The sequence below is a fragment of the Mesoplodon densirostris genome, chromosome 2 (genome assembly GCF_025265405.1).
Source record: "Mesoplodon densirostris isolate mMesDen1 chromosome 2, mMesDen1 primary haplotype, whole genome shotgun sequence".
NCBI lineage: Eukaryota > Metazoa > Chordata > Mammalia > Artiodactyla > Ziphiidae > Mesoplodon > Mesoplodon densirostris.
The window spans coordinates 39968810-39995140 of record NC_082662.1 but is presented as its reverse complement, the minus strand read 5'-3'; the positions used below and the strand labels follow the sequence as shown (position 1 = coordinate 39995140).

The 26331-nt window shown below is 44.6% G+C and overlaps 1 protein-coding gene across 1 annotated transcript in view; it reads left to right on the top strand.

Moving 5' to 3' along the window:
• The window catches only part of MKNK1 (MAPK interacting serine/threonine kinase 1), a 43083-nt gene that overhangs the window by 1194 nt on the left and 15558 nt on the right, over positions 1-26331 (top strand). The window contains exons 2-7 of the mRNA XM_060089762.1: positions 8362-8543; positions 15932-16038; positions 18203-18304; positions 20912-21009; positions 23980-24059; positions 25625-25698. Of these exons, the coding sequence (XP_059945745.1) occupies positions 16023-16038; positions 18203-18304; positions 20912-21009; positions 23980-24059; positions 25625-25698 (370 nt within the window). The 5' untranslated portion in view covers positions 8362-8543; positions 15932-16022. The remainder of the gene's footprint in view (positions 1-8361; positions 8544-15931; positions 16039-18202; positions 18305-20911; positions 21010-23979; positions 24060-25624; positions 25699-26331) is intronic.

Sequence of the window (26331 nt, the reverse complement as noted above, 5' to 3'; positions counted from 1 at the left end):
GGAAGTGATGTAAAGAGGAGATCCAGGGTTGGTTGTTTATGTGGAGCTGGGCCAGGTGGAGACTTTGGTACTCCCTCCCCAACTTCTCCCACATCAGCTCTTCCTGTTCTGTGATTCATAGGGTTAATTGGAGTTTTGACTTTGTCTGGAAGTCCTGTTATGCTAGCAGATTTTGACGGTTAATGGGCCTGGCAAGGGAACACCTCTTAAATTCAGATTACATGAAGCTGAACCTGGGCAGAGAGAAGTTCTGTGAACAGGAGCTGTTGGATTCTGGAACATACTTATGAAGCTTCCCATAGTAATCTAGTAATTTGGTTCCTTTTGCATCCTTTTCATGGGTGCCCATGTGATCTTCCTGAGACAGTGTTCTCATCATGTTATATCTCTGCTCAGAAACCTTGGTGGGCCTCATTGCCTGCCATATAGACGCTGGACTCTTCAGCCTCGTGGATGAGTCCCTCCATAATCTGTTCCCAAATCTCTCTCCTGCCCTGTTTCCCTTTGTTCTCCCAAACCTGCACCCTGTGGCCCAGGCAAAATAAACTAGTTTTTTTTTTTTTTCTCAAGTACTCCCTGCATGTTCCTTTGCCTATATTCCGTCTTCCTGAGGTTCCCACCTCCCCATCTTTCAAGGCCTGTGTCCCATGTAGCTTGTCATTGAAGCTTCGGTGGTCTCCCCTACTGGATTAGTTGCCCCCTTCCCATCTTCCGTAGCAGAGGCTACACCTCAAATATAGCTCTTATTACAGTCTGCTTTGGGATGTGTCACCCCATATGTACTCTGACTACATTGGTGGAAAGGGATCATGTCTGTTTCATACCTCCTCTGCCTAGCACATAGTAGGCCTCTGCAGTGTGTTCAGTCGAATGAGTCAGTGACATTTTTTATTTACTCGCTTTGGTCTTTGTTTTATGAGCTTTCATGTTCAGAGTGGGCCTTTATGTTCTTCCTTCTCTTTGTGCCTAAGGAGGGCCCTAGTTTAGATTGATGGTGCCCTAATTGATGCCTAATCCACAGGCATCAAAGGTAAGAAAGTGCAGGAATTCTGCACAAGGCAGGATTCTTCATTGCTGCTATTGTTTTCAGGCTCTTGTCTTGCCTTTGCTGTGAGTTTTGTTGGCAGGGAGGTGGTGCTCTGTTCAGGAACCTGCACTGAATGTGTTATAGTTCACACAGGGGAAGGTGCACAGGTGGTTTACTAATCAATTGTCCTGGCATTGCCTTGGTCTCAGCCCCTCTCTTCTGGGAACCAGCAGCTACAATTTTTCCTTGCCAACAGCTTCAGCATCTGGAACAGAAGGCTCTTTGTTGATCATAGAAAAATATACCTCGTTGAAGGTAGAAGGAGCTTGGGATCCGTCTGGTTCTACTTCAGTTTTACAGATGGGGAGAGGCCCACAGAGGGGAAAGGACTTGATCAAGATTGGACAAGACATCAGTCAGTGGTGGAGATAGTACTAGAAGTGAAAAGTCCTGACTCTTGTTTTTTCCAGTCTACTACATTATAATAAAATTCTAACATTTATTGAGTACTTACTATGCGGCAGATACTGTTTTAAGCGCTTTTTATGTAACATCTCAAAACTCTATATTTTACAGACGTAGAAACTGAGACAGAAATCATTCAGATCTATTTTCGGGTTCCCCAACTCTGCTTTTTAATATGGTTTTAATGACTGTCGTCTCCTAACCAGTGGGGTGGAACAGTTCTCCAAGGTCACCCTACCTCCATGAGTGAGAGACGTCCTCCCAGCCACGTCTCCCTGTACCCTGAAGAGATGTCTTGAGAGGAGTCCAGAGTGTGTTGAAAGAAAGGATGAAAGAATGAAACAAACCAACATGAGTATTGGTAGCTCTTAGTTTAGAAATATTAGTATACTTTAAAAATTGCATGTTGATCAAGTCAGGCAGTGAAAGCAGAATTTTAGAGTAAACTCACTCCAGGATCTTTCTGTAAAGATGCGCAGTCAATGGTGGCAAGATTCAGTTTAATAAACGCATATTGGGCTCTTGCTATGTACAAGACCCAGGTATTGAGAAATATACACAGAGGAGAACAACACATTTCCTGCCCTCCTATAAGTAGTTCTCCTTTTTTTCCAATGCACATTCATTTTTTAATTAGTTATCTATTTTATACTTATTAGTGTATATATGTCAATCCCAATCTCCCAATTCATCCCACCACCACCACCCCCAGTAATTCTCTTCTTAGAGCCTTCTCCCTCCAGTGTTGTTGGCAAGATAGGTAAGTACATAAATAACTGAAATCAAACTGACTATAGTAAACGTAGTAAAGAATGTAAACAAAGTGGGAGTTTGGGAAAAGGAGAAATCAATCCCAACACGACCGAAGAGGGTCTAGAAAGGATTCCTGAAGGTGGAAAATTTATGTTGGGCCTTAGAGGAGGTTCATTCCTGTGAGAAAGAACAGCTCAAGCAGGGGTCTAGAGGTGTGTGTGTGGTGGGGGGAGAGGAATGGAGTTGGTGAGGAAGGGAAATAGCTGAAATGATTGATTGTGGCCAAAATGTAGAGAGGGGTATGGGAAGAATAACGCTAACATTTATCCAGTCTCTACTCTGCTTTGTGGCCAAGAGTATATTAGATGCACTATAATTTATTTAATCCTCAGAATCCTGTAACAAGGAGATATTTAGCCCCAAGTTAAAGATGAAGAAACTGGACCTCAGAAAGATTAAAGTGATTTGCCCAAGGTCATGTAGCTAGTAAGTGACAGAGCTTGGTCCAAACCTATGAGTGTTGGGTTCAAAGATCCATGTTCTTTTCATTATGCTGCAAGGCTATAAATGCCATGACTGGGGCTCTGTTTGTTCTGGCTGCAGAATGGAGGCTAGTCTGGGGCAAAGGAAGTCTGAGAATGGGGACATCAACAAGGAAGCTGTTGGAATAGTTCAGTCCAGGCTTAAACTGTGAGCCACTGACTCAGTATGGTAGTTGCCTGGTCTAGGTCTGCTTGATTGGTTTACTATGTGAGCATTTTGTCAGCTCCTGTAGTACCATTAATCAGTTCATTGCCATCTCAACTACTAGAATCTTAGAATCAGTCTACAGAGGCTGCTGGCGCCTTGGTATTTCAGGCACAGGTTCTAATGTGAGTTTAACAGTTGATTACAACAGTGCCTGGGGAGGGAGCCCATTTGGCACATACTGTTCCTTCATTTTCTCACCCTCAAATTCAACAAGAATCTGTAATGGAGGACAGAGGACTCCACTTGCAGTCAAGAGGCTGGCATTCAAGTCCTGGTTGTGCTCATTAGCATCTGTGAATCCTCACATCTTAGCTTCTTTCTCTGGAATATGGGGGGTATTTTTGGTTCACATCTGAGATCTCTTCTCTTGCTGATGTCATGTGTTGCTTTGTTCTTCCTGGCTTGGGGCAGTATAAGGAAGTAGCTGAGAATACGAACTTGGATTCAGAGGGGCTAAGGTTTAAATTCCAGCCTGTCACCCTTCTTACAGGGAGACAGTAAGTTAGTAGACTCTACGTTGAACTGCCTGGGTTTGAGTCCTGGCCCTGACACTTGCTAGCTGTGTGACTTGGGAAAGTTATATAACCTTCCTGGGTCTCAGCTTCTTCACCTGTAAAATGGGGCTACATATATAACTTACCTTATGGGGTTGTTATGAGGATTGAGATAGCTTATGTTAAACACTTAGCACAGTGCCTGGCACATAGTAGGTGCTCAGTGGATGTTAGCTTTAATAGTAATACTATTAAAAATTATTATTAATATCCAGTTAGGTATTATTTTTATAGAAAATATATTTTTAGGGCCATTTTCCCTACTGTCTTACTCCGACATTGTTGCCTTCTCTTTCTTTCCATTGTCTCTTCAGGAAAATTTGAAATACAGCCATACCCCATTTTATTGCACTTCGCAATTATCGCATCTTTTACAAATTGAAGGTTTGTGGCAACCCTGCATTGTCAGATGATAGTTAACATTTTTTAGCAATATTTTTAAATTAAGGTATGTACATTGGGTTTTTTAGACATAATGCTATTGCGTACTTAATAGACTACTGTATAGGGTAGATATAACTCTTATATGCACCAAGAAACCAAAAAATTTGTGTGACTTGCTTTTTTGCTATAATTGTTTTATTACAGTGGTCTGGAACTGAAGCTGCAGTATCTCTGAGGTATGCCTATACTAGGTTGTTCCATTACAGAACTGCAAAATATGACATGACAGAAAGTGCCTATAGAAAAAACGGTCAGTTAAAAGTCAGTGGCGGGCTTCCCTGGTGGCGCAGTGGTTGAGAGTCCGCCTGCCGATGCAGGGGACACGGGTTTGTGCCCCGGTCCGGGAAGATCCCACGTGCCGCGGAGCGGCTGGGCCCGTGAGCCATGGCCGCTGAGCCTGCGCGTCCGGAGCCTGTGCTCCGCAACAAGAGAGGGCACAACAGTGAGAGGCCCGCGTACCACAAAAAATAAATAAATAAAAGGGGAAAAAGTCAGTGGCTTATTAGAAAATCTTACCCAACTTGTGTTTTCACCCACCTGGGGTCTCCACAGCAAACAGGAACAGAGCAACATATTCATTTCCTTTTGCACAGCCTTCAACAAAAGTGCTCAGCGGGAATTCCCTGGTGGTCCAGTGGTTAGGACTCTGTGTTCTCACTGCCGAGAGCCCAGGTTCAATCCCTGGTCTGGGAACTAAGATCCCACAAGCCACACAGTGCAGCCACAAAAAAAAAAAGTTTTCAGCAAAACCCCTCCAATTCACTAGTCAAAAAGTACAATAACAGTATCTTTGGAAAAGTGGTGCCTAATTTGGTTCTTCTTTCTCTTTAGCTTTAGCCCCTCTGGCCTTAACTTAAGCTATTTCTTCTTGTTCCATTTTCCATGAGTATGGAAAAGTTCCCTCTGATTATAAAGGGAGGATGAAATCAAGATTTTCTCATGAGGACCTTTTGTAGACTTAAAGCCAGAATCGAGTTGGGCCTCATCTTCTCTTCGGCAGGCTAAACAGCCTTGGTTTCTTTGACTTCACTCTTGAAACCTATTTTCCATTGCTTGGATCACATTGGTCATGCTTCTTTTCTTTTTCTTAGGTCTTTCTACTTCTTGGCAGTGACCCAGACTGTGCTTAGCTGCTAATAAGAGTCCAACTAAAACAGTTTAAGGGAAGAATAATTTCAGGTGTTTTCATTCATTCATTAACATTTATTGGATGTTTTCCCCATGTCAGGCACTGTGCTAGGTGTAGGGGACCCAGAGATCAATCAGACACAGTCTGTGCCCTGTTGCTAACTCACAGCCTAGGGGGAGATGTGCAGTAAAATGGTACAGGTGCTATGATTGAGTTATGCACAAGTGTGGGAAGCTGGAAATTGTTTAGGGTAGTTAGGTAGATACTGTCCGTTTTGCCTGGGCTATAGGTGAGGACTTTTATAGAGGAGTAGTAAGGTATAATGCAGGAGGGGTGGGTTAGGGCAAGATTGTGGAGGCCCTGAGTGACAGCACAGGAGCTTGGTCATTCCAGAGGCAGTAGACCCCCATTAGACGTGTTGGAGCAAGGAAGTACCAGGCTCAAATCTGGCTTTTTGTACCAAGGACAGAGATACCACAAGCTTATCTGTCCTATCTGCCCACCGCTGATGTTTTATGGGGGAACCCTTGTTTGTATACTTGGTTTTTGTTTTTTTTTTTTTTTTTTTTGCTCTAAAACTTCTATAGAGAGACTAGTTCTTGACCTCTGAAAAAAGTTCATTCTCCGTACAGCAGGAAATTCATGAATAATTGAGAGAGAGTTGGGTGCCTGGCCTATTTAAGACCTAGTGGCAGGCCAGTCTGTGAGGTTTGGTCTGGCCGCATTCACCCTTTCCCAGCCCTATACGAGGAAGAGGTGCAGGAATGAGGAGAGGGTTCCAGGGCTCATATGGGTATTTGGTAAGGAATGCTAAGGAGATTCAGGTGGTGTGAGAGTCAGAAGTTCTTTCTGAGGAGGAAAGGAGGCCCAGTGGAATTTGGAATGGTGTCAGAAGGAATCGGGGCAAACCAGGCACTTAGAATCCTGGGTCATGTGTCTGAAAACCTCCAAATTCTATCCCTGCCCTTGTACTTTGCTCTCAGTTCATTCTCTCCTGCTGCCCAGTTGTGGTTTACAGAGTGTCTGGATTGCTTTCCAGGGTCACAGCTGATCTGGGGAAGCCATATCCCAAGCTAGAGTAATAATTACTATTTATCAAGTGCCTATTATAAACCAGGCACTATGCCATGAACTTGATACACATTAGCTCATTTAATTCTCACAAAATCCCTGTCATGTAGGTATTACTGCCCCCATTTTATAGATGATGTCAGTGAAGCACAGAGAGGTTAAATATTATGTCTAAGGCTACCGCATTAGGATATGGTAAGGCCAGACTCTGAATCTAGGCCTCAAAAGCCCGTGCATTTTCCACCTCCCCAGCCCTAGAGTGGCTCCAAACAGCAAAATAACAAAAGTCCACAGAGGAATTGTGAAGGTTGTTTTTACTGTAGGCCTACTAGAGGTGTGTGTGTGTGTAGAGGAATGGAGTTGGTGAGGAAAAGAAATAAGCTGGGTTGGCGCACTATGGCCTACAGGCCATATCTGGTTCACCACCTGTTTTTGTCTGGACTGCAAGCCATTTGCATTTTTAAATGGCTGGGGAAAATTCAAGAGAAATTAATATTTTGTGACACAAAAATCATATGAAATTAAAATTTCAGCATCCATAAATAAAGTTTTATTGAAATATAGCCACAATCACTCATTTTCATATCATCTCTGGCTGCTTTCACTCTGCAAAGGCAAAATTGAGTAGCTGTGACAGAGACCATGTGACACACAAAGTATAAGATATTGACTGTCTGGCCCTTTACAGAAAACAAATTGCCGACCTTCACTATAGGCAACAAGAAGGGACCAAGGAGTTTAAACCTGGGGCAAGACTGAAGGCAAAGGGTTAAAGTCAAGGTGTTCAAGTTTGTCCCTGGAAGCATTGTGGCCATAGGGAGAGGGAACGCAACCTGAGCTTCTTTGGGCCCTGGAAATCGTTTCGTTGGGCCACAGAGATTTGTTTGGGAATAAAAAGCACAATATGAAGGATAATTCTACGTGCTAACATTCTCTTTTGAACAATAAAGAAATATTTTGTGGATGAAGTAATTCATTCAGATATTTACTGGAGCCCTTTTTTGTGCCAGATACTACATTAGGTGCTGGAAATACAAAGATGAAAAAGACATGTCCTTGCCTTTGAGGAGGTTATGGCCTCATGGGAGAGCCACATGTGCATGAGTATGGCCAACTCTAAGCATTACAATAGTATTTAGATGTGGTTTCAATTAAATGCAGAATGAAGTAGAAAAAAGAGGGACTATTCCTGTAATTTGTGGGACTACTTTCAGTAATTTATGATAGGCCTGGAAGGATGAATAGGTGTTCTTTGCAAGGAACTGTATACCAGGCTGAGGGAGAGCCTGCCAATGGGAATATATAGAGTTTATGAGGTTGGAGGAGAAAACAACATTAGAAATGATTTAAAGGTTCTGTGGCTGGGTGACTGGCAGAATGATATAATCTGATAGAGAAGAAGAGGAAGGAGGTGGTAGATGGGGGTTGGGGATAAGTCCAGTTTGGGACATGTGATTTGAGGTAATGGTGAAACACATCTGGCTTCCGGGGCCTAGAATTCGGATTTAAACTACATTTTTAGAGCTTCTCCAATGGGAAAAGGGGAAGTACATATTCATTAAGTAGAGAAATTGACAAATCAACTTTGACACATGGTAACTAGAGCCATGAGATTAAAAATAGCAGTGGACATACAGAAAATGAAGTCATCATATGGAAAACTAGCAATAGTTATGCATTTGACATAAAACCTTGTTCTTGTTCATGCCACCTGCTGCTCTCAGCATCTACTTTATGTTTCTGACTCTGGTGCCTCCTGCCTGTGAGTCTTGGACCTAACCACTAGGAGATGAAGACAGAGCTCATTCATCTCTAAAAAAGTGGGCAACAGAAAAGTGGCAGCTTTTACCTTCCGTGTGAGTCTCCTCAGCGAACAGAGGTGCCCATATCTGTCATTCAGGTCCAGTTACATCTTTTTGATTCTGGAATCTCACAATGGAAGCATAATCCAAAAACTTTTACCCAGACCCTTGTTAAATCTTCAAATGCTTTGTGTCAGCATTTTAAATGCTCCAATTTTAAAGACTGGGGAAATCTGTGATTGCCTTGTGATTACTTACTTACTGGTGTGACACATAGATTTGGGGAACACAAGTTGATCTTTATCTTCTCTGGTCATTTTTTTTAAGTCAGCATTTTTACCTCCTTTCTGTTTCTCCTTTCTGAAGATTTTCATGCCAGGTATAATGAAGCAGAGGCCAGTGGAAAACTGAAGAATGTCTGCTGTGTACAGAGGCCATTGAAACACTTCCTGCAGCTGGAAGACAGCAGCCGCCTGACAGGAGCATTATTGCATTTGGAATTTCAAGTTTACAGAGGGTCTGCTTCGCAAAGTTGGGCAGACCTATAGGTAAGATTGGATGCACATTTTATTTAACCTTTTAGATTGCATCAGGTTGAAATTGCAGGTTCTCCCACTATCTGAAAGTAGAAATGGTGTAAAGCAATTATCTTAGGACACATCTTGCTAACGGATGCACAAAATAAATGGAGGTCAAGCACAGATGCTCACAGACACAGTTCCAAGCTGTCAGCTTGATGCTGAGTGTAGTTCCTGGGGAAGGAGCTTGGCAGTGCCACTCTCACTGCTCATGGTGCATGGTTCCTCTGTAATGTTCACTGGAAGACAAATGCTGAACCCTATTTTCACTTTTCACCCTTTCTCGTAAATATGAAAATCCTCTTAGTATGTCTTGAAAACAGGTACGTACTAATGTAGGTCTTTCATAAAAGCAAAGTGGTGTGAAGCAAGCTTTCCAAAAGTTGGGAGACCTGTGTCTGATATTTCCAGAGGAAGGGGTAAGTCAGAGACTCCAGTGTTCAGTTGGGCAGCTAGGATTAGCTGGGCTTTCTGGCATGCCTAAGACAGTTACTCAGTAGGGTGGAGCACATTTCTACCAGAATAAACTGGCAGAGTGGGTCATAAGGAAAACTATGCAGTAAGGAAAACATATTTATTCCCTTTTAATTATAAAGGTAAAATGACTGTATCATAACAAAACAAAATCAAATACAACAGAAGTATCAAAAGTAAAATTCTGTACCCACTCAATTTCATTCTCCCAAAGTAACTGTTGTTAATAATGGCTTGAGATGTATCTTTCCAGGGTTTAAAAATTTGTGACATATCTGAGGACATTTTGAAGTGTTCTGTATGACACACTATCCTGAGGTCTCACCATGCCTGGTGGGTTATAAACAATGCCTCATTTGTAGATTGTTTCAGATGAGGGCTAGGTGAGAATGGCTTTAGCCTCTTCTGAGAGTTTTCAGACTTTGCTGCTATGTCACCCTCCTTCAACTGAAGCTTTCCAGGGGCACAGTCTTCCCCTGCTCCCCATCCCCAGCCAGCTTCCCTTCCTGAATTCTCTCCTTCTTTGATGGTACTACTGCTCTTACAGTTACCTGATCTTGGTTAATAAACATATATCGAGGTCCCCCTGTGTGCCTGGTTCCATACAGGGCAGTGGGGATAGAGAGGAGTTAGACTCCGTGCCTTCCCTTCAAGGAGGATAGTGGTCTTGGACTCCTCCACCATCTCCAGTCATTGGGCAGGACCAGGACCAGCTTTGCCTCTCTGGCTTCATTCCCTCTCCCCATCACACCCCTCACCTCTTTCTCTTCCTTTCTATCCCCACCTCAGCCACACACCTTCCCTGCCTTCCTCCAGGTTGTTGCCACAGCCTCGCTCTGCCCTCTAGTCCCCCTCCAGCCTCCAGTTTGTTCTGACATCACAGCTGGTTTGATGGCCCTAAAGCATAGCTCCAGTGGGGCCCAGTCCCTCCCCGTTGCCTAGAATAGTGGTTCACAAGTGTGCTCTGCAGACCCTGGGGATCCTTGAAAACCTTTCAGGTATCTGCAAGGTCAAAACTACTTTCATAATAGTGCCAAGATGCTATTTGTTGTTGCAAAGCAACAGTGGGCAAAACTGCTGATGCATTAGCGCGAATCAAGGCAGTGGCGCCGAACTGCGCTAGCAGTCATTGTATTCTTATTGCTGTGCACTCACAGTTTTTAAAAAATGCCGTTTTCACTTAAATATGTCCTTGATGAAGCAGTAAAAATTATTAATTTTTTGAATCTCAGCCCTTGAGTGCACATCTTTTTAATGTTCTATGTGACACAGTGGAAATGCTCGAAAGCACTCCTGCTGCATACCAAAGCACAGCGCTTGTCTCAAGGAAAAGCACTTGTGAGGTTGTGAACTGCAAGCTGAACTACCTACTATTTTCATTTTTCCTTGAAAGAATGACTGACTGATGGTTAGTGAGGCCAGAAAGTAGACAGGCGCTGGATGTTGGAGGGCCTTGTAGGCTGTATTAATAAGCTTGGATGAGCTGACTTCAGCCTTTTTATACTGTCCTGCTCACACAAATCCAGTCCTTTACTCCTACTTGCTATTTCTTTCTTTCTTTTTTTAAAAAATTAAGGTATAATTGACATAACATATTAGTTTCAAGTGTACAACATAATGATTTGATGTTTGTGAAATGATCACCACAATAAGTCTCATTAGCATCTGTCACCATACATAGTTACAGAATTTTTGTGTGTGATGAGAACTTTTAAGATCTACTCTCTTAGCAACTTTCAAATATGTAGTACAGTATTGTTAACTGTAGTTGCCATGCTGTACATTCATCCCATGACTTATTTATTTTATGACTGGAATTTTGTACCTTTTGACCCCTTTTACCCCCAATCTCACCTACCCTCCACCTGCCACCTCCAGGAATCACCAATCTGTTCTCTGTATCTGTAAGCTTGTTTTTTGGTTTTGTTTTTAAGATTTCACATATAAGTGAAATCCTGTGGATCATATAGTATTTGTCTTTCTCTGTCTGACTTATTTCACTTAGCCTGATACCCTCAAGGACCATCCATATTGTTGCAGACTGCAAGATGTCATTCTTTTTTATGGCTGAATACTATTCCATTGTATGTATATGTGTATGTGTGTGTGTATCTCCCACTCTTTATCTGCTCATTCATCAGTGGACACTTAGATTGTTTACTTGTCTTTGCTATTGTAAATAATGCTGCTGTGGACATGGGGGAGCAGATATCTTTTCAGGTTAGTGCTTTCATTTTCTTCAGAAAAATACCCGGACGTGGAATTGCTACGTCATATGGTAGTTCTATTTTCCTGCTTGCTATTTCTTAAGTACACACTCCCTTTACCCCCGGCACCATTCCTGTTCTCATTCCTTCCACCAGGTGATGCAGTGACAGCTCTGAAGGCTGCATATGATCCCAGAATCAGAACCGAGGAAGAAGATGGGCCTGAAGCCAGACCTTTTGCCCCTGGGAATCTTACCATCCCAGCCCTGTTTGAGGCCTGTTGTGAATCACCACCCCTCTGGCACCTTAGTGGGCCTCAGGCTGCTTTCACTGTAGTTGAGTGAGAGACTGCAATCTGCGTAATGCTGCCCAGCCCCACTACACACTGGACTCTGCGGCAAACCTGTGAAATACCTTAGCCCCTTGGAATCACATTAACAGACCGTCCTTTGATCAGGACAAGCTGATTTCACAGGGGGCTCCTTTCATCCACCGTGTGTTAAATTTGACTATCTTCCGTTTGAGTGTACCCTTGACCTTGTCCCCTACGTGGTAATGATACCATCAGAAACCAAATCAACCAACTAATAGGTCAGACAAAAGAAGAATACAGTAGCCTTGTCCTAATACCAGAACTGCCATGGAATAATGTGATTGGACTGGCTTGTAGCTCATCCTACAAAACAGGCCAAAACACAAAATACAAAGCTATCTCAGAGCAAGGAGAGGAAACTTCTGATAAATTAGATTTTAGATTAATATAATAGTGATAATATGGTCGTAATGCCCTTGTGTTTAAACTGGAAGCAGTGCCACCCAACCTTTTGGACATCGTAGCACACAGAGAAAATGATGTTGTTCAGCCTGGTGAGAGGATCAATATGTCACTCACAGCACATCAGTGGGGAGGCTCTGTGCTAAGGTTTCTAAATAAAAGCATTCTTGTTGGTGCCCAGCTCACTCTGACTGGCTGTCCCCTTCTGCCTTTCAGCATTAATGTTTAAGTATGCTCTAATAGTTAAAAGCTTGAATTCTGAGCCAGACTGTTTAGATTTAAATCTCAGCTCTGCCACTTACTAGCAATGTGATCGGGGCAACTTACTTAATCTTTTTGCACCCAGTTTCTTCATCTGTAAAATGTGGATAATAATTATACTTACCTCATAGAGTTGCGAAGGTTAAGTAAGTCAGTATACGTAAACTGTGGTATTTGTAAAATGCTTAGAACATTGCCTGGCATGGAGTAAGCACCGTGTCAGTGTGTGTACTACCACTACTATTACTACTGCTTCAGAGAAGTAAGTGTCCCGGGCTAGTCTCCCCATGCCTCCTCACTGCTTCCTCCTCTGCTCAGATTACTTAGTCTTGGCCTCTTCCTTAGGAGTGTCCATCCCCCTTCCTTTCATTTCCTCAGTTGCCTTTCGTTTTCTCAGTTCTCCATTTGTTTGGGGGCCCTCAGCCAGCTGATGACTGAGAAGGCAGATGAATTGATAATTACCCTCATCAACTTCCTGTCACCGCTATTCCTTCTCTAGAAAGCTCTAGCGACTGAGGGAACTAGCTCTCACACGTTGGGAAGTGAATCATAGATCTTGAAAAGAACTCTAGGGTGGTTGGGAGAGGAGCATGAGCTAAGTTGGTCGAGCCGAGTTAGCCAGCAAAGTCATGTTCTTGGGGAAGAATGATCGTCTTTGGTGTGACATACCAGATGTTGAGCTGGTTAGTTCTCTCTAAGTTCTACCAAAAGGTGGTGAACAGATCTGGTGCCTTTGGGGGCAATGTGGCTCATAAGACCTCATGGAGAAATGACACAGTTCTTTCAGAAGGGGGGCCTTGAGGTCAGCTTGTGGGCTGAACAGTGGCTCGGTACTGGCATGTTAGGAATATCTGTGGCTCTGGTAGTCCCACCGGGTGAGACCCCTCAGCCGCTCCTCATCTGCTCTGTGAGTCCTCTGGGCCCTCTCCCCATGCAGGAGCCAGGTTGGTGGTTGGATCTGTATCTTTAGCACCTACTACGCCTCGAATGAATACCTGTTTTACAAAGAAAGGAGAATATGCATCCCTACACTTATTTTAATGGAGAAAACAAGATAAACTTATCCCTAGGAATAGAAACACATAATAGTGATGATGGTGATGATACTGTGGTGGTGAAGCTGCAAATGATCTGCCCCTGCTCACCCCTTCAGCTAACTTGTCATCACTCCCCACATACTCTGTGCTCCAGCCAGCCTGAACAATTTGCAGTGGCACTAGCCGGCCATGCTGTCTCTCCTTCAGGCCTTAGCTCATGCACCTCCTCTGTCTCTCTCCCCAGCCCCCACCCTGGCTGGTTCCTGCTCATCCTTCAGGTGTCAGCTTAGCTGTCCCTTCTTCTAGTGACCAAATTGGTCACTAGTGACCTATAGTGAGTTAGCCGCCTGTCTTTTGCTCCACAGCACCTGGTACCCCTGTCATAACACTTGTCCCACTGAATTGAAATCGTTTTACATGTCAGTGGATTTAAATTCCATAAGGGCAGAGACTGTGTCTTCTCTTGTGTTCTCACTCTCTAGCACTGGACAATCAGTAGGTGCCAAATAAAAAACAGTATTTGTTGAATGAGTAAGTCAGCAGTGCTTTCACTTCTCCTTCCTTATTTGATCCTCACAAAAACCTTGTGATCTAGGGAGGCCAGGCCTTACTCTGACCTTATTTTGTATATGAAGAAACTGATACTCAGAGAAGCTAAGCAACTTGCCAAAGCTCACACAGTGTGAAGACCAGAATTTAAAAGGGTGTATCTCAGGTGCAGATGTTCAATGCGTTATTTGGGGGGGTTTTCACAAAGTTTTTCCTTTTAAAAAATAACATTTATAAAGATAAAAGTTAAAATGCCATTTGTTGTTTTTCCAAGATTATAAAAATTCAGGGCCCCAATATTCCTGAAATGTTTTTTCTTTACCTACTGTTGAATTTCAATATAAAGAAATCTAGGTATAATTTGTAAAACTGTACAATCGGACTCTAAATTCCAATGTGCGTTGGAGAAATGTTACTGTGTATTTTGTTAAAAATGAAACTTGACTGAAACAATAATAGCACTTAAAAAAAGTAATAAACATCATTGTATACAATTTGGAGAATACTGAAGAATATAAAGAAGAAAATAAAGATCACCCTATCACACAGAGAAAACTACTATAGATCAGATGTGACCTGGACTTGAAAGGGCAGCATTGTGTTTGAATCCAAGTTAAACCACTAACTAGATGTTTGGTGTTTGGTAGATAATTTAACCTCTGAGCCTCAGTTTCCCCACTTGAAATATGGTGAAATATTTACTTTGGAGATTAGTGTAAGAATTAGAGATAATGTATGTAAAATACCTGTGCTTGGCACATAATAGGCACTCTTTCAGATTGTAGTAGTTTAACAATTTTGTGTATTTCTGTCTAATCTTTCTACTCTGTTGTATGTGCATACAGACTTATGCATACATATATGTTTTTTTGAAGTGCATTTATATTAAGTAGCTCACTGGGTCCTCACAGCATTGCTGGAAAGGGCAGGTATTATTTTTAAACCTAACCTGTAGATGAGGAAATGGAGACTCTAAGAGGTGAAGTAACTTGACCTTGGTGCTACGTCTGGTAATATCTGAACCAGACTTTCACTTAGGTCTCCTGATGACAAGCCCATGAGCCTTCCCTGTCAGCAGTGTGCTTCCTCTCCAGCTCTACCTCCGCAGATACACAAGTAGTGAACCGACCGCCAAGCCTGGCCCAAGAGGAAAGTAAGGGCTGGAGGCAGTGAAGTGCTGGGAGCCTCCACGCCGGCTGAGGTCTGTCTACAGACATGAAGGAAGTGCTCACTCCCTCCTCTGAAATAGCAGACACATCGCCCAATCCTATAGCAAAGACCAGGCTTCTTGCTAGAAAGTTAAGGACCTTTTGAGTCATAGGGCTTTGTTGAGAGGGAGTTTATCAGGGAATTCATAGACTGAGTAAAGCCTTACTCTGTGCTGCCTGCAGGGCAAAGGTGTACCTACGTTTCTTTCAGTGTGTGCACTCATTACTTAGAGGGCCTGGGTGACAGGCCTGCACCTAACCCCGAGGATGTGCGTCCTCTCATATCATTCTCATTTCAGTGCACGTTTTCCGATGCCTGATACATGTCTGACACCACACCACGACTTATAGGAGACACAGAGATGAACAGGCAAGGATAGCCCTGGCCTTTAGGAACAACAGAGAGAGCTCAAGGCCAAATAAAACCAGTGCTCTAGTATAGCTGCTAGCAGGGTGTTTGGGAACAGAGGATGGAGCACCGGATTCGAGTTCTGTGCAGTAACGCCATCTATTTGCATAGATTTCAAAAGTGTTTGTGCAAACCTTAACTTACTCTAAGGTGGGGAGACTTTTGAGCTGGGTTTTGACGGCTGAGAGGAGTTCTTAGGCCAAGGGAACGAGGTAAGCCAGCTTGATTGTGGAGCCTCACACCCTGAGGAAGCCTTTCTCAAATGATTGCATGCATAATAAACTAAGGTCCCAATAGAGTGTGTGGACAGGCTCCAGGTGAAGAGCTTTCAGCTCTGGTAAGATTATGACACATCTCCATCCCGCTCCCCCGCTGTAAACAGGGAAGTTAAGCATGTTTTTTTCACTTCAGTGTCTTCCTACATTTTTTTCTTCCTAGTTTCAAAAACAACTCTCCTTCAACAAGTTCTGTTTCCAAGGAAAGTCTTAACCATTTGTCCCTTCTGGCGCACCCTCTTCCATTGAAATCCATGCAGAATAGACCAGGTACTCGATCTTTTTGTGTGTGAAGCCATAAAATCTAATACCGTGTATGCGGCAGTGCTCAGAGGTATGCTTCTTCCACGAGAGGCTCCCTCAGCCCTGCTGTGGTGAAAACCAAGTATAAATTGCAGCTAACGGGCTTTTCTAGCTAGAGCCATAAGTGTGTCTGAGCGTCCCCCATGAACTATAACACCGCCAGCTGTCTTGCTGCTCCTTTCCATTGCTGCCTTTGGCCTGTTTCGCTTGTACTTCGGCCCTCCTTCAGAGTGTGGGCAGGGGAAGGAGGAAGAGAAGTGAATCCCAAATCTGTCCCCTCTGCACTCAGCTCTCAGTGCTGGTGAGAAAATAGATGGGGTGGGGAGGGGTGCCACTGGACTGCACTCAAGGGCAGGGCAAGAGGGACAGTGTCCCCCCTTCTCAGCCTGCTGTCCCAATGGCCAGTACCCCTTTCCTGGGGTCCTGGAGATGAGTGACCCTGTGTTTTATTTCTGTAGAATTTCTCACTATGTTGGGCAGCTTTTTTCCTTTTAATTTCCCTTGGTGAGCGTGGATCTTTGGCTGCTGATGTTTAAGTTCAGTTCTTTGAATTCATAGCATGTTGCAGTCCCCAGGTATGTCTTGTGCTTGAAGCTGTTGGCTAGAGCAATACTTTGAGATCCTCTGTGGATTCCTTTTCTCCACATGTTTATCTTCTCTAAAGTGTAAATGAAAGTCTGCTGTCATCAGATCCTAAAAATGGAAGGAAGAATGCACCTCAGTTGAGCTGTCAGACACTTTGCTGCTTAACCAGGTTCTGGATTGTGGTATTGAAACGCGCCATTGTTCTGTGTGCTTTCTCCTAATGGTTGTGTGTACTTGCTTCTGAGAACAGTGTGCAGTAGACATGCGTAGGCTCTAATCAATCTTCCTGAGCAGACTTGCCATTTTTCTGATCATGTTCAGCTGGGGTCCTCTGAGAAGAGAGTAGGCCTTTCCCCTCAGTGGGCAAAGAGCCAGCTTCCATTTCAAAATCTCAGAAAAAAAAAAATCCAGCAACCCAGAGCCTGTGTTTATTGAAGGTTGGTCTAAAAGTCTCTCACATTGTATGCCCCATCAGTGCTCGACCGCCTCTATTTTAGAAGGATGTAAAGGTTTAATCACCCCGCTGGGGATTTAGACCCAGAGACTTCAGAGAAATCTTATTATTTCTCACTGCAGGCGAAGAGTATTAAGGCTCCACTCTGGATCAAGGGCATGGCATGTTCTATAAGTAATTTATCTTTAACATGGGAAGGCCTTTACTCCAGTGTCTTAGAAACAGGACTATGATTGGCTGCTGGTTCATTATTCCTCCTTTTCTCTTTCCCCCTCTCAGTCTTCATGCTTATTCTTTCTGTCCCCACCCTTTCCTGCCCAATCTGTCCAAAGTCTGAATGTCTGCCTCACAAATCCTCCCTTTAAGGTGGGGAGCCAGGTGCTTGCCAGAGAGATAATAATGTTTTTGCAATAAATGACTGCATCCGGCAACCCAGTGTACACCTGTCAACTGCAGGCTTCTGCCTCCTCTCAAATAAGCAGCTGAGGAGGGAGAGTATGCGCTGGCCTCCCAGGCACTCAAGTCTGTGCTCTTGGACATGAAGACATTTAAGGCCATCCTCAAACCCACCCCCTGCCCTGTTGTAACGTCACAGAGGCAGCCTCCACTGAGGGCCTTTTGAGTCCCTATGCACATCCACAGGGATGTTACTGAGCAGAGTGTAATTTCATTTGCATGGACCCCCCCCCGCCCCCACAAACCCACCTCCCTTCCTGCTTAAGCTCCCTGGGTCCTGCCTTTCTGGTGCTGAGGCTGAAGGAGGATGTCACATGTGGGATTCTGCTTAAGGATTCATTGTTCAGTTTGGGGGCAAATCTAAATCCATGTGCTAATGAGCTTGGTTACAGCAGGCTTCTGCTATCCTCTTTTAATCTAGCCTATCTGTCTGAGTTCCTTTCCACAGTTAATGATCTATAATGGTTTTGCTTTTAGTTTTGCCTCTTGGGTCAAAACAGATAAATAGCCCTCATAGATATTTTAAAAACATGAGTGTAAAGCTCCTGGGTCCCCCCCTCCTTTTTTTCCTTTTGGGTGAACTTATAGCCTGATCAGTCCAGTGATATTTCCCTTCTATCTCCTCTTTTCTCCCAGAGATGGGCAGCAGTGAACCCGTTCCCATTGCAGAAAGTGACAAGCGGAAGAAGAAGAAGCGGAAGGCCCGGGCCACTGACTCCTTGCCAGGAAAGTTTGAAGGTTGGTCACTCTCTTTGATCTCCTAGAGCTGGGTTGCTGGCTTCCCAGGCATGGGAGGAGTGTCCTGGTAGCCCAGGGGTAAAGGTCATAGGATGGGGCTTCCCTGGTGGCGCAGTGGTTGAGAGTCCGCCTGCCGATGCAGGGGATGCGGGTTCGTGCCCCGGTCTGGGAAGATCCCACATGCCGCGGAGAGGCTGGGCCCGTGAGCCATGGCCGCTGGGCCTGTGCGTCCGGAGCCTGTGCTCCGCAATGGGGGAGGCCACAACAGTGAGAGGCCCGCGTACAGCAAAAAAAAAATAAAATAAATAAATAAATAAATAAATAAATAAAAGGTCATAGGATGCATCATCTTAGAGCCAGCTTCATGGTTCTCCGTGTGATAGGCGTGAAAGATAGGGGTGAGAGAGTTTACGGAAAGGGGTGATAGAGAGAGAGTGCAGGGATGGGAAAAGCTCTTGGATGGTGCACAAGCCTCCTCTGAATGGTCTGAGCATTTCATCAGGGAACAGAAAGGCCAATGTGTCACAGTTGCACGTGGAGTGAGATCGCCTGGTATGCTTCAGCTGCTTTTCAGATGTGATCTTTCCCTCAGCTGGTCCTGAAGGAGCTGCCGAGAGGTGGAACAGCCATGTCAGAGGAAGAGGGAACATCAAGGGCCATGGCTGCAAATGAAACTGAAATCTTCTAGGGAATTCCCTTACGGTCCACTGGTTAGGACTCTGTGCTTTCACTGCCATCGTCAGGGTTCAATCCCTGGTTGGGGAACTAAGATCCCGCAAACCACGTGGCGCAGCAGGAAGAAAGAGGGAGAGAAAGAGGAGGGAGGGAGGCAGGGAGGGAAGAAGGAAGGAGGAAAGAAAGAAAGAAGGAAAGAAACTTCAATCTTCTATAAGCAGAGAATTCAGCTTATAGAGATTGCAACTACTTGTGCTGGATGAGTTTAACTCTGTTTTAATAGTGCATGTTGTGTTCAGGGGACACGCTGTTGAGTCGTCAAACATTTTGAACAATGTGTGTGAGGCACCAGGCTTAGTGCTGGTCCTGTTATCACTGGGCACCAGATGGGATGAAGTGACTCATTGGACACTCCTGCGAAGGACTGAAAGGATAAGTAGCTACTCCTAGGAGTGACCAAGCCCCCATCATCTATTTTGTTTCTTTCATTGTGAAACTTGAAATAGCTTCTCTTTACGGTCCCTCTCTCCAGCACTGCAGAAGTACTAGTGAATTGACTGTTTTGTAGAGTGGTCCTAAAAACAAGCCCTTTATGAGTCAGGAATATTGGACCTCCAGCCACCAATCTATCCTGACACACACAAAGGCTAATACCCAAGTGTCCATTGTAAGAGAAGCACGTTATTTAAAATACTTACAAACAGCTGTGAGACCAAACCTTGATGGAACCAACAAGGTGCTTAGTGTAGGTTTTGTCTGTTTGTCTTTAACAGTAGATGTGTGTGTATGGCAGAGGGGGTTGGGGAATGAACAAAAGTCCCAAGGTTTTTTAGAATAGTTTCCAAATCAACAGGTCTTTCTCTTTCAATGAACACGAGTGTATTTCCTGTTATTCAGGGATGGCTTGTGCAGTTACGGGGTTTCTCATGACTAAGAGTGATAACATCTAATTTCATGGTTAAAAGTATTCTGCCCAGTAGTCTGTGGGTTTAAATGCTAGGCTGCCTCCAGAGGAAAAAGCTGAAGAATGGAGACCAAGGGAGGAGAGGCCTCGGCAGAGACCATGATAGAGCTATGGCTTCCTTTGGAAGGGGGTCAGAGAGCTCGTGCTCTTTGTGAGGAGCGGGCCTTGGGCAGGCCACCTAAATATACTTTCACCCAGGCCTATTGCTGTGTTAGAACCGCTCTGACTCAGCACCCTAAAAACCTCAAGGCATCCGTTTGCATCTTATTTCTGTCTCCTATTTCCTGTCGGTGACTTCTGAAAATGTCTCAAAAACCTTGCGACTTCCATTGTGTGTCGTATAAAATAAAACAGTGCTTTATTCCCCTTTGTAGCACCAGTTCCTAGCACAGAGCTGGGCACATAGCAGGTGCTCAACAAATGAGTAAATGAATGAGTGATGTCCATTCAAATCACATCCCTTCTGTGAGGATCCCCCAGACTCCCTCAACAGATTTAACCTTTCCCTTCCCCCGCTCTTTTTTACTGTGTCTTGTCCCTCTGTGATAATAGAGTGCTGACTACTGCCTGGTTTATTCTGGGGTCACTTGTGTATGTGTCTGTCTTCCCCACTGGATCGTGACTCTCAAAGGGCAGGGACTATACTTTATTCCTCGCTGTGTCCCTGTCGTAAGTCTAATATGTCGTCTGGCACATAGTAGGTACTTGGGAAGCATGTGCCGAATTGAGCCTCTTTCACTGACCTCATCTCTAAAATGAGGAACAAGATCCTTCAGCGATGTGGCCTGGTTGTTGTGAGGCCGAGTCCCAAGGCGGCTGGGAGCACTAGCCTCTCTCATCATTAAGCGCTGTGGAGTCCTCGTGCGCCTGTACTGTCAGACTGGGGAAGCCAAGTGACACAGCTGTTCTTTCCTTCTATGCAAAGGGGCGACTCATCTTGTTATTCTTCTCACCCATTTCACCTCTAGATATGTACAAACTGACCTCTGAGCTGCTTGGAGAGGGAGCCTATGCCAAAGTTCAAGGTGCCGTGAGCCTGCAAAATGGCAAGGAGTATGCTGTCAAAGTGAGTGTCTCATCTGGATGCCAGGCTTTACTTTGCAGGTAGTCAGTCTTAGCTTTTCCTAAACCAGATAAATTTTATATTCTGTGATATAGTGGCTTAATAAGAATGGGAGCTCTGAAGCTGGATTCACTGGATTCACTGGTTTCTCTGCTTACTTGCCGTGTAACATTGGGCAAGTTACTTAACCTCTTTGTCCTTCAGTTTCCTCATCTGTATAATAAGTGTAATAACAGAACCTATATAGTATATAGTATTGTCATGAGGATTAAATAAGTTAATATGTGTGAAGTGCTTAGAACAATGCCTCTAATGAATGAAGTTAGCTTCAGGGAGCAGACAGTCAGATTTGAAATTAGAGGGCCTATCTGAATCTCTGTTTTGACAAACTACTACTGTTTGACTTGGGGCAAGTCACTGAACCTCTTTCAGCCTCAGTTCCCGCATCTCTAGAATGAAGATAATAATACCTGCCCTTCCTGTCTCATGGAGCAGTTATGAAGATGAAAACAAAAATGAACTGGTAGAAGTAGAAACATTTTATAAATTACAAGATGCTGTACAAGTGATGTACAGCAATGTAGTGATGAGGACCGAGCACTCAGCTTTGTGGCAGGAGAGGTGACTTCCAGCTGCATGACCGTGGAGTGGCTCACCGTATCCCTCTGTGCTTCCGTTTGCCGATTCTACCTGGTAGAAGGGATGGATCTAGAGCAGTGGTTCTCAAAGTGTGGTCCCTGCACCAGCAGTACCAGCATGGCCTGGGAACTTGTTAGAGATACAAATTATCTGGCCCTATCCCAGACCTCCTGAATCAGAAACTAGGGGTAGGCCCCAGCAACATTAATTTTAACAAGCTGTCCGGGTGATTCTGGTATCCAGCAAAGTTTTCATATCATCTGCCGGAGCCACCAGGTCTAAGTGCTGCCTCATGTGGGCAAACCCAGCCAAATGGGCTCCTGAAAGGAATGTTTCTTCTTTTAACCAACTGGTCATAGTCCTAGTCCCAGCTGGATTTATAAAGGAGAACACTTCTGCTAAGCCATGTCCCTTTTTGCTGGAGTGTTGCTTCATATGGTAACAAAAGCATTATCTCAATTACTTGTTGGAAACAGATCAGTATAAATTACAAGTAACTTAAAAAAAATACACATGCTGGGCTTCCCTGGTGGCGCAGTGGTTGAGAGTCCGCCTGCCGATGCAGGGGACATGGGTTCGTGCCCCAGTCCGGGAAGATCCCACATGCTGTGGAGCGGCTGGGCCCATGAGCCATGGCCACTGAGCCTGTGCATCCAGAGCCTGTGCTCCGCAATGGGAGAGGCCACAACAGTGAGAGGCCCATGTGCCACAAAAAATATATATATATATATGCCTAAGTGTGGTAAAAAACACAAACATAAATTGATTTTCAAAGATGTGAAGACATTTATGGATGACAGCACTACTTCTTCAAGGCTGCCCTTCCCTCATGCTCCGTGGCATCTTGGGCCAAACACCAGACCTGGGCTTGGCAGTTCTTTGGTTTCAGCAGTTCTGCCCATGTCTCACCTCTCTTCTGTTCTTTGAAAGCTCCCCAGACGTGAGCTACTTCTCCAGCCTGGCTCCACAGTACTTGGTTTTATTAGCACTTTCCCTACAGGCATCCAACTGATGAATCCTAGAGTCTCATGGTTGGAATAGAATTTCAAGGTAATCTGGTCCTCAGCCTCCCCTGTAACTCTTCACATAGTTTTCCGTGTTTGGCACCCGCCACCCCCATCTCTGGTAGCAGGGCTCATTACCTCCTCAGAAAAGTATGCCATTGCTGAATAGTTGCCTGCTTGAAAGTTCTTCCTGACTTTGATCTGCTTGGTGAACAAACGAGCTGAATAGCTTCTGTGCCCCAGCACCTCACCTCTCTGACAGCTCAGAAAATGGGTCCAGTGGTCTACTAACAGACGTGTACTTATTTAGAAAATTACTTGATTGTGGATGTTTGTGCTGCTGCATATTGGAGAAGTTGAAGTGTCCTTGACAGCAGTCTTGGAATGAAGGAACCAGATGTCTGCCCACTCCGCACATGGGACTATAAGACAGAGCCAGCTCTGCAGAAGACTTGCCCACAGGCTCTACTAGCAATGGCTTGGGGCTCTGGATGGGTCTGTAGAGATGTGCACAGTCAGCCAGTCCCTGTGTAAACCACCTGTTCAGCTGTTGGCTCCCCCATTCCTTCAGTCAGTACTTGCCAAGCATCTCCAGGTACAAGTGGGGAGGGGGAGCAGCCCACAGTATCGTAGGAGAGGCAGAGCCTCTAGATTCTGTGAGAAAAAGCTGTGTAGGATATAAGCAGGTATAGGACAGTGAGGGCTTTGGAGGTAGCTCTGGGCTTGAATTGCAGCCCTGCCACTTACCAGAGCTGTGGGCAAAATGTTTTACCTCTGCCTATCTTTCGGGATAGTAAGGATTAAGAATTAAGGATTAACTGAGATTATGTACCTAAATGACTTAATACGGTGCCTGCCAAAGGTAGATTCTCAGAAGAATTGCAGAGGTGGCATCTGAGCTGGGCCTTGGGACTTTAGTTCCTCTTCACTGTATCCCTTATTCCCCTTGCTCTTCCTCCAGCACTAGAAGATCCTTTAGTAGAGCTTGTAAATTCTTACCCTTAAAGCAGAGAGAGATGCTTTCAGGGTAGGAGCTTGGTAGAGCTGGTTCTTTGTTTTGCTGGCTGCCTCGGTCTCCCCTGGGTGGCTGGGGGTAGCAACCTCACAGGCTTCGATGGTGATATACTTGGCCAGAGTCAAACAAGCCCAGGTGGGCGAGAAAGCCCTGGGGCCAGTCGGTTGCTTTGCTGACAGAGCCACAGGGCCTACTCCAGACTTGCGCTTGAAACTGGATTTGGGCTGAATTTGGCCTTGCACTCTCCCAGAGGGCACCCGCTGAGGGGTGTTTTGACCAGGTGGGTGTATATGACAGATTTTATTTTTCACACAGATCATTGAAAAACATGCAGGACACAGTCGGAGTAGGGTATTTCGGGAGGTGGAGACGCTGTATCAGTGTCAAGGAAACAAGTGAGTATAGTGTTGGGTTACTTGCTGCTTCTCTGGGGGGGATGCTTGGCTGCAGAAAAGGAAGTTATTCTTACTGTCTCCTGACCCCAGCAGTTAGCTCTCACTCTTTCCCCCAGAACTGTGTATAACTCCTTCCATCTTTCAGTGTTCAGAGAGAGAGAGAGAGAGGAGAAGCAGCAGCAGCAAAGAAGCTCTCTTCTATTTAAGCTGAAATACTGTACATATCATGAATTTATGCAAGTTAGAAGAGCAAGCAATCTGAATCAGTGGCTGCTTGGGAAAAAATGGGGTTTTATTTCTTTCAAGCGCCTGTGGAAAGCAGGCTGACTGAGTGTTGCCTAGTAGAAATCTGTAGGGACCTGCTTTAGTTAATAGATGAGGATGATGAGAACTCTTAAGACTATTTGCGCTGTTTTCTGTTCCTAGCATATTTACATATGTGCAGCTACTACTAAGGGTCCTGAAACCTTGTTTAACACTCGTTGCTTGATAACTGGGCCAAGGTGGTCTCTAGCCCCATCTTAGTCTACTCACCACCCTCTCCAAATGAATGGCTCTCCCACTGTGGCTTTAAATCAGGGTGACCTCTAAGACGCCGCTCCCCCGTTTCTCTCCCTCCATGGCAGGGTCAGCAGGGAGCCAGTGGCCAGTATTGATGGCTTTGTCATTAAGCTTGGAGGAAGGGGGCTGCTGTTGATTTAACTCCAGGCACTGCCTCTACAATCTTCTTTCAAATTAGGCCATTTGGCCATCTTATTCGGATGCCTTTTTGCTAGTAAATGTCCGGTGTCTCCCAAAATGGTCAGCATTTTTTATGAGGGACAGATTTTTATTTTCAGCCCTGCAGCTTCTGAGTTCAGCATTGCAGACTCTACTTGGTTTATTTCGTTCTTTAACAGAAAAAAAGCCCCCAACACCTCCAATATCCAGGCTGGTGGCTTCCCTACTGAGTTACAAGACGACCTTGTTGGCAGAGCGCAGTAATGCTCAGGCAGGCAGAGAGTGCTCACCGGGGAAGGCCACAAGTGCTACAGTGGCCGGGAACGCGGCCGTTTCATTAAGTAGCGCTTAGCAGTTAGGGTCTAGCGGTGCCCACGTTAGGCCCCAAGTCTATTTGACAGATGTTTCCATTTTCTCCAGGCAATGTAAATACTGCCCCGTGATTTATGGGCAAGAGGGAGGGCAGGTAATTATTTGCTGCTTGCCTCCAGGACACACACCTACTATTCAGTGTTATTAGCCACAATTGCTTCCAGTCGGCTGCAGATTTTATTCAGTTTAATGTGACTGGGACTTTTTTATAACTCTACCTAGTGGGTTTTAGGGTTGGGGTTTGACAGCACAGACTTGGTGAAAACACCAGAGACTAAACATTATGGAAAGATAAGGTGACCTGAATCTTGCTAACACCATTGGCTACTTCTCAAACATGGGGCTTTAATAAGCATTCTGATTTCAAGTTGATTTCTGCCCTGTTACAGGGCATTGGTTTTTGTTTTGTTTTGTTTTTTCATTGTGTATGTGTAAGTGGGCTTCAATATATAATACTATTTTCCCTATTTAAGGAACATTTTGGAGCTGATTGAGTTCTTTGAAGATGACACAAGGTTTTACTTGGTCTTTGAGAAATTGCAAGGAGGTACTTACTCTTGAGTATGTGTTTGGACTTCTGATTAAGACCCAGGGCGGTGATCATCCATCATGAATCCCAGAGACTTCTAAAATGAGTCAAGCTAATAAAAAGGATGAAGGACTTAAAACTGCCCTTGATTTGGGAGAAGGGAGGCCGGAGGGAAGGATGTAATTAGCATTTTGCAGAACTCAGAATGTCACCTGTGTGGACTTCTATAAATGCCTTCTCATTATAATAGGACTCGTATATAGATACATTTAGTCATCAATTTATCAATCCATTGTTTTGATACATTCACTATTTAATGAAGTTAATTATGGGGTGGGAGCTCTTGCATTCATTGTGAAGTCTAAAAAGGCTCACCAGAAGGTGCCATCCTTCAGATGGACAGATGCCATTCTCGACCATCACCACTATCACCCACACACATGATCACCGGAATATATATTTAAGTTGCTTTTCTAACCTAGAGAAGCCCTTTCTCTCCCCATCACTCACCCAGCCCTAGGAAGCATTTGCAAAGTGAAGGTTAGGGAGGATGTCTGGAGCCTAGTGGAGGGCTACACGGAGGGGTTTGGTGGTTAAGGGAGCTCCATCACTCACTAGCTGTGTGACCTTGAACAAGTCACATAATCTTTC